This window comes from Bombus pyrosoma, linkage group LG11, assembly GCF_014825855.1.
Source record: "Bombus pyrosoma isolate SC7728 linkage group LG11, ASM1482585v1, whole genome shotgun sequence".
NCBI lineage: Eukaryota > Metazoa > Arthropoda > Insecta > Hymenoptera > Apidae > Bombus > Bombus pyrosoma.
This window is the reverse complement of record NC_057780.1, coordinates 2436739-2445247: the sequence shown is the minus strand read 5'-3', so window position 1 is coordinate 2445247 and position 8509 is coordinate 2436739. Positions and strand designations below refer to the sequence as shown.

Below are 8509 nucleotides of genomic sequence, written 5' to 3'. Positions count from 1 at the left end.
GGTCATTGTGAATCTAGGGAGTTCAATTAACTGCTATACATATATTCAGTGCACTAGTAACCCTACTGCGCGTGTGTAAAACGCGCCGGGGGTGGTTAGTCGATGGTTCGGTCTACGAACGTGAAAAATTGCTATTTCAATCAAGATCCGGTTATATTGTTTGTGTGATTTGTATAAGAAGAAGCGAGATCACATACTATATTCTTTTCACTGATAATTTTTCGAATAACGACGTTAGAATAGACGACAAGCACGATAGAACCGATTTGCGGAACTGCAGCGTACAATACGCACGCGGTGTCTAAAAATGGCGAAGGTGTTTCGCGCGGTGACAGTATCGACTTTGTCAAACAATGGACAGTCAACAGCAAAATTTAACAAGCCGGTCACGCTTAATATCAATTATGATCCACAAGGTCTCAGCGTTGAGTTCCTTGCAGGTACTTGTTCACTGATAAATAATCAATTATGAATTATGTTAGCGTCGTTACAAAGTAGACAACATAACCATACTTAAATGATCGTATATAGTCTCTTTTTTTTTTTAATCAAAACTTAATGACTACTACTAATATACGTCATAATCATCGAATTTTTTTTAAAGACTTCTCTAATTTGTCATGTAAAAAGATTGACAAAATGTAGGATACTTATCTTTCGTTAAGTATCCATTTAATTCGATAGAATTTATATTTACGATGTGATTGTTCTGCTACATAAATATAATTTTCGTTTATGTTAAATGATAATAAATAGATTTCAATCGTCTCTTTTTTAAACATTTGAAATATTAAAAATATTATGTTTCCATTATTTTCTGAGAGAGAAGGTGCATACTTTATAATCTCTTTGTATTCGTTTGATGTTTTTAAATATACCCTTTTAATTATCAATTAATGAGTTTATTTTATTGTAGGAAATTTTTTATATAAAAGGAGAATATTAATAATAAAAATTGCAGATGATTGTAAGTTATTTTGTAAATGTGAAAGACAACTTTTTATATTCTTTTTATTGTTTCATAATAGGAGAATCAACTGGTAGAGATAAAACAACACTATTGGAATTCCCAGTAACTCCTAGTACAGAGTGTTCTAGAGTTTCATCTAGAAGCTATGTATTCACACTTGATACCGATAGCTTACTTATAACATTTGTCAGTGAAACCGGTGAGCTAACAAATACTCATAATTTAAATTGTATTGTTTAATTTAATTTCTTACATCACACTAAAGATGGTGTGTTTTCTTAGATTTTAGAAATTTTCATTCACAAATATTGAAATTAAAGAATGGCAAAGGTGTTTCTGCATTTAATGAAAGGACTGAAGAATCATCAGCTATGCAATATTTTCAATTTTATGGTTACCTATCTCAGCAACAAAATATGATGCAAGATTACATTAGGACTAGTACATACCAGCGGGCAATCTTGGGAAATCTGTCTGACTTTAAAGATAAAGTTGTGTTAGATGTAGGTGCAGGTTCTGGAATATTATCATTTTTTGCAGTCCAAGCTGGTGCAAAAAAAGTATATGCAGTAGAAGCAAGTAATATGGCAAATCATGCAGAACTGTTAGTTGCTGCTAATAATTTGTCAGACAAGATTATTGTCATTGCTGGTAAAATAGAAGAAATTGATTTACCAGAAAGGGTAGATTGCATAGTGAGTGAACCCATGGGTTATATGTTATACAATGAAAGAATGCTTGAAACGTATCTTCACGCAAAAAAGTGGTTAGTTCCAGGTAAATGTCATTTAACTGTTCTCTTGTTCCAATTTATTTTCAATAATTGTTATAGTAGAAATAATAAAATAATCATTTCACAGGTGGAAGAATGTTTCCCTCTCGAGGTGATCTTCACATTGCACCTTTTTCCGATGAAAATCTTTATATGGAGCAATTTAATAAAGCTAACTTTTGGTATCAAACATGTTTTCATGGTGTAGATCTCTCAGCGATGCGAAATAATGCGATCAAAGAATACTTTAGACAGCCAATAGTTGATACCTTTGATATAAGAATTTGTATGGCTAAATCTATCAGACACATTGTAGATTTTCAAACTGCTAATGAGACTGATTTACATAAAATAGGTGAATTTGTAGATAATGTATGATTTTTGCAATCAAGGTATTTAACAATCAATATATTACATCATTTTATATATTGCTTAGAAATTGATGTGGATTTTCACATATTGGAAAGTGGCACTTGTCATGGTCTTGCATTTTGGTTTGATGTTGCATTTATTGGATCAACACAACAGGTTTGGTTAAGCACAGCTCCCACAGAACCTCTTACTCATTGGTATCAAGTTCGTTGTCTTTTGGAAAATCCTTTGTTTTGTAAAAGTGGTCAACTGCTGTCTGGGAAAGTCATTCTTATTGCGAATAAAAGGTGAAATAATATAATTATAATGATGGCCTCTAAAGTTTGAGAATGTTCTTTTTAATATAGAATGTATGCGTAATTTCGTATAAAACGATGTTTCAGACAATCGTACGACGTAACAATAGAATTGAAACTAGAAGGGACGAATATGGAAAGTAGTAGTAATACTTTAGATTTGAAAAATCCGTACTTCAGATATACAGGAGCAGCTGCACAACCCCCACCTGGTTTAAATAATACGTCTCCTAGCGAGTCCTATTGGACTACTTTAGATGCACAAGGTGCCAGACAAGCGGTAAACATGGTTAATGGAATGTCTGTGAACGGTTTAGGAGAAGTTTCTATGGATGCGACCGCGGCAGTAAATCCCAGTAATTTGCTTGCAATAGGTAAAAAAAAAAGGTTGTAAAAATGGCTTTTTATTTTAAGAACATAATATAATTGTTATTTGTGTGACTGTAATCTAGGAGGACAACCAAATATTCATCCCGGTTCGATTTCGAGTACAGGGCGGGGACGAGTAGGGGGTACAGCGACAAGTACACAAGCAGCACAGTTAATAGGTGGTGGAATCACTCCAAATATGTTTACATCTCCCGCTACGGTAAGTGTAAAAGTATCTGAATTAGACTTCGAGCGAGCTACTGCCAAAATGTGGTACTAAGTGTACTAAGATATTTATATGCTCCGTACTCATATTCAATATGTGTAAACATCTGCACCAAACAATAGCTCGCTAAATACTCGATTTATAAATCTAAAGCAAAAGGATACTAAAGTGTACGCCTGCCTGCGTGTCTTTCGCGCTACAGCTTGGTGTTACTTTCCAGCAATCGCTGGTCCTTGGCAATACTTCACATTACCCAGTGAATCCCAGCTTGATGATTGGAGATTACGTGACACCTGGTAATGGCATATCATCTCAAACGTATCGACAATGATCAATGGCTAAATCATTTTGCACCGAGTATTCTCATTCGGCAAAACAATTAAGTGATCGCCATAGCTCTAGCAGTAGCGGAGATATCAGCAACAACAATAAACAGAGCCGCAAGTTGGTGTTTAGTTCCCCAGCAAGCAAATTACGACTCTCATCTGCTGTTCGTATCTTAAACGCGGTTAACTTGGCCAATCTTAATACGAACGTTGGTCACGTTAGTGGCAGCAGCAGCAACAACTTCGCTTACTTTAATAAAGTCATCATTGGTTCTGGTTTTGGATTTGGATGGAGCGTTAGAAGAAATAAGTCACAATGGGAAGCACGTTGGAGGAGAGTGCGAACCGTCCTCTCGTAGTTGTCATTAATTTCCAATTAGCCTTTATTTAATTGAAATCCCTTGAAGGTTTGATCTTCCAGATCGAGAAGTGCATGCTTGCCAAATGTACCCAAGAAAATAATATTTTTTAACGACAATACAGTTTACTAAAGCGTAATGTTCCACGCGACAACTATTTTACGGGATCCTGATACAACATCGATTGTACATCAAAATCAAATTAACGAAAGCAACGGGAGTAATCACAGTTGCAATCTTTTTCCCCCTATTTCCTTCGATGTACACTTCTTCAAAAAGGTTTCAGTATCGGATTAACCGTGCATCTAACGATTAAAACTCTACTGTGTATACAGGTTTGATTGAGTTTCGATCTTAAGCGATTTTTACACAACGTTTAGGTATATATAGCGTAATAACGTTCCGAATATTTCGAAAAGTGCAAAAAGCAATAATTCGTTAGGGATACGATATGGAGCACTCTGTGGCATTGCCTGTTATTTATATCGATTTTATTTTCGAAGTGGTTATATTCAATGAATCCTTCTTATACTTTTCCTCTATTGAAAACGAAAAAAAGGAAAAAAATAAATAGAATATGAAAAATTCCGTATGGTTACGTCCACCATAATTTCATTTAATTTCTGAACTGTTATTTTTTATTTTTTAGTACATAGTACTTCCGTTAATTATTTATAACTTAGAGAAGAACAAAGAAATTGTATATAATTAATTACGTAAATCGATTGACCCGATGATATAATTTGCATTAACAATAAGAGAAAGAAGAACATATTTCAATAAAATGATGATAAATTATGTTGCGATTCATATGTAGCTGATTTACTGTATTGTATTATTGCAATGTACAGATACTAGAATAGCATGTATAGGCACAATTTCAAATTTGTGACATTTGTATTACATATCGGCCTTCGGTCAATAGGATTAATTCTATACTTTTAGTGTACTTCTATTATAGTAGAATTTTACATATGTCGTCCCCATATGTCTCATATTGATTACTCATTTCATTGAGTAACTAAATTTTCCTTTGTTGCAAATTGAAAAGAAGTGGATTTTGTTGTTTTAGTAAAATATGACTTATAATATTCTAATATTTATAAATTTATGAAATAAGAATTATATGAACAATATATAATGAAACAATATCTTGTTTATTTAAATAGGTTTATTTTTCATTTACTTGTTTCTCAGTATACATATTTTGTCTATTTCTATAAAAAACATACATTAAACAAAATCCATTTGTTTCATTTTCCAATCTTAACAAATTTTGTTACGCGGTATATAATAAAAGTAGGAAAAAATTTTTTTTATAGTCTCGAAGTAACGAACGACTTATTTAATTGAATGGGTAAAGATATATTTCTAAATTAAAGATTCAGGTAATCTTCTGATAATAAGGTATCTTTATGATATTTGTAGAAATGAAGTAAACACGTGTAGTAATGTCAATGCGATTTTTACATATTTCTTCAGTTTAAAGATACAGAGTTACAAAATCTTTCGTTTTTATTTTATAACAAAACCTGAAAAACATAAACATGTATAAAAAGTATTATATTTCTTGAGGTTCTTGTTTTTTTTACATATTTATGTATTCATTGTCACAGTTTCATTCTATATATTTTGGTGATCCTAAATTTTATTATTCGAAGATTATCTATTCATAACATAATTGTACATATGATACTCTTAATTTTTACAAATTGATTATATTCAGATCTCGGTAATAACGCTTAAGTCTCATTAGTTCCTAAGGAGTGCTCTTTAGTTGCTATTTGCACAAACTTGCTTTTCATTTTAAGATACTTGTTTTTTCTTTTAATATATCAATCCTATATAGCTTGGAAAGTACTTTCGAACTTAATGAACCAGTTAGGTATACATTGCTCTCACAAAGAAGGGAATCGTTTGATTTGAGATCAGCTTGTAGTCTTGCAGATTAAATTTTTCGGATTTGATGTGTATGATATAAACGTTTATTTTAACGCTTATTTTATTGATTTATTGTCATTCTTACAAAGGGTTTCCTTTATCGACGATGTAATGCTAGATGTGTAAATAATTTGCTAGTATTCTTTGATGTTTGTTTAAGGAGTGGTTGTAGTTGTACGTAACGGAGCATATAATTTTTTTAGTGTATGTATTTAATATTTGAGATCACATTGACTGCAGGCATTCCACAAGTGCTGATAACATTATACAATTCGTTACTCTATATAAAACATGAACATGCCTCTTCCAATCTCGTTCTTTCTCTATTTCTATTTCTCTTTCACTCTTTCTCTTTCAGAGAAAAAAAAATTGGAAACATTAAAAGCAATATTTAGAATCGAACGCGTACAAAAGTATTAGTTACCGTGTGTTTTAAGTTTCAATAGGAGAGACAAAAGATTGAGTAAAACTAAGCATATACCTTTTTTGATATTTTTCTAGATATTGCTTTCAGTGTTAGCGCGTGTACTTTCAAGCGTATGTTCTTTCTTTTTTTCCTTTGCCGTCTTTTTTCCTCTTTTTTTATTATTCCATTTTAGAAAATTTTTAACGACTGAAAGATACAAAATATCTCAGGTAGCCAAGTAAGTTTGAAGGATACTGTTTTTATACATTTTCTGCCACTTTTCAATTGTGCGCTCGGATTTCGGAAATTTATGGTTACGTGTGGAAGAGAAAAAAAAAGAATAAGTTCTTCCCGTTTACTCTTCATAATATTGAGCTTAATTAATTGCTTTTATCTAGATACGAAATATTTGCAAGTAAAGAAAATGTACACGTATTAGTTTGGAAAACAATGACAAAATATTTGCGTATCACAAAAGATTTATTACTCAATAATGTCATTTCTGATATTGTTTTCTAGTTCTCTTGTAATGTGTGATAAATGAAGAGTTATTAGGTGGTGTAGAAAGTATTAAGTATTAATCGATTTGCAGCAGGAAGTATAGTTTTAAAATTTGGAATAAATCATTTGTTTTAATTAATCAATAATTTATAAGGCATTAAATTTTATAGAGTGACACCCAGTTACATTATAAAATCATATTTGTTCAATATTTCCTGTTGCTAATGGATTAAATATTTTTCCATTTTCTTTTGAGTGACCAAACCGAAGAGTGATTTATTTAATTATAAACATTTTGTAACTCGGCTTCGATTCTTTTTTCTACATTAAAATTTTTTACAATAATCGAAACACCTTGATTTCAATATTATTGCGAAGTATTTATCTCATAATTAATCGAAATTTTTTATCCATTCCAGATATCAAAGTCTTAAAGTACATGTATCGAAATTTTCATTCTCGGACATCAGAAAAATTGCTTTTTAAATTATATTTAAATTATAGGCTTAATTTAAAGACACGTAAATTATGATTATTCATTTAGAACTTATTATAATTAGATAAGAATAAGTAATTGTACATAAGCTCAAAGGTGACATAAATTTTTGTTCCACAAGCGATTGTTTTAACATATAACGTATAATCCACATTATGCTTTGTTTACCGTAAACTGATTAAGGAAATGAAAAGAGAAGTAAAAAGAGATTGATAAGTATGCACACATTTTACTTAAGAAATTAGACGACACTAGAATTCCAATAAAAAGGAAATGCTCAGCTTTGTACAGTGCATACATATAAACGTATAAATTCGTGTATGCATACACACTCGTGATATATACAGTTTGCCTATGTCTTTTTTATGTATAATGTCTATATATGTATAAAAGAATCATGTTTTACATATACGACAGTCGCAAGGAAAAAATCTGCTTACACACACGTGCATTGTACTTCAACAAAACTTCGATTACTTTATATTTAGTGCATTGACAATTTATCCTGTAATTATTCTCAGGTAAAAAATGCCATAAAGTTCGATATGTACGGTGTGAATTGATTTCCCTGAACGGCCAGGAAATCATCAAATAGAATAGAAACAAACTGAACGTTGATATATGTTATACTAATACATCATCGCCTTTGTAAGCTCCATCTAATGATACATCAAGAAGAAATTATACACAAAACGATCATTCGAGAACTGACGAAGAAATTCAATTTCAATAAGTGAACACGATACATAATTCGACTTAATCAATTTGTATCGATACATTTAATAGAAACATTCAACGTCAGAGTGAATTATATATTCGCTCTTAATTCTATTTGAACATTTAATGATTCTGAAAATTCGTAAAATTACTTGAAATTTTGTCTGTATTATTATATATATATATTATTTTAATTTAAAAATTTATTTATTGCATTGCAAATATTTGTAAGGATTGGTGTGTTGATAAGTTGATTCTTAATTCCTGTATAACATATCTCTAAAGAAAAGTACATTAAACGAGCGAACATTAAACATTTGTTCTCGACTATATATAATATACTCATCTTTTAACATTTTTTTGATTGAACAAGATAGGAAGTAAGCACAATATCTAAGTAAGAAGCGTAACGTATTAGAACAAATTTGCCTAGTATTTGCAATCTACTTATTTGTAAAATATTAATATTTGTATTCTGCCAACGTTTCTACAGATAAACGGAAAACAAGATTGCTCAGATTATTTCACCCTAAATCTGAGATTAAGTTAAAATAAACTTATTTACTTCAATATCATTGTGAAATTCATTCCCAAATGTCGCGTGACAACTTATTCTTCTATTCTTAACATTTTAAAAGTTTATGTTATTGAAATAAATACATAATTTTTTAAATTCCTTTGTTTTCCCGCCTTTTACTCAAATCGTAGTTTCTATGAATCGATATATCAACTCGTTGATTTGAAAATATTGATATAAC

General features: G+C 30.8%; 1 protein-coding gene across 3 annotated transcripts; it reads left to right on the top strand.

The window, feature by feature from the left end:
- The first annotated feature begins 12 nt into the window (after positions 1–12).
- Positions 13–8265, top strand: LOC122572914 (histone-arginine methyltransferase CARMER). 3 transcript variants are annotated; one of them, XM_043738601.1, is made up of 8 exons: positions 13–440; positions 1029–1169; positions 1253–1747; positions 1831–2097; positions 2179–2401; positions 2498–2784; positions 2863–2999; positions 3208–4893. In XM_043738601.1, exons 1-8 carry the CDS (start codon positions 308–310, stop codon positions 3334–3336), a joined length of 1812 nt encoding a protein of 603 aa, XP_043594536.1. In that variant the 5' UTR covers positions 13–307; the 3' UTR covers positions 3337–4893. The 3 variants fall into 3 exon arrangements, with proteins under 3 accessions (XP_043594536.1, XP_043594538.1, XP_043594537.1); XM_043738603.1 differs by lacking the exon at positions 3208–4893 and adding an exon at positions 6958–8265 and having other exon boundaries at positions 17–440; XM_043738602.1 differs by having other exon boundaries at positions 54–440; positions 3226–4893.
- Positions 8266–8509: the final 244 nt, after the last annotated feature.

Coding starts and splice junctions, on each gene's coding strand:
- LOC122572914 (XM_043738601.1), top strand. CDS start 308: ATGGCGAAGGTGTTTCGCGCGGTGACAGTATCGACTTTGTCAAACAAT. Junction 2,402..2,497: donor ATTCTTATTGCGAATAAAAG/GTGAAATAATAT, acceptor ACGATGTTTCAG/ACAATCGTACGACGTAACAA. Junction 3,000..3,207: donor TGTTTACATCTCCCGCTACG/GTAAGTGTAAAA, acceptor TTCGCGCTACAG/CTTGGTGTTACTTTCCAGCA.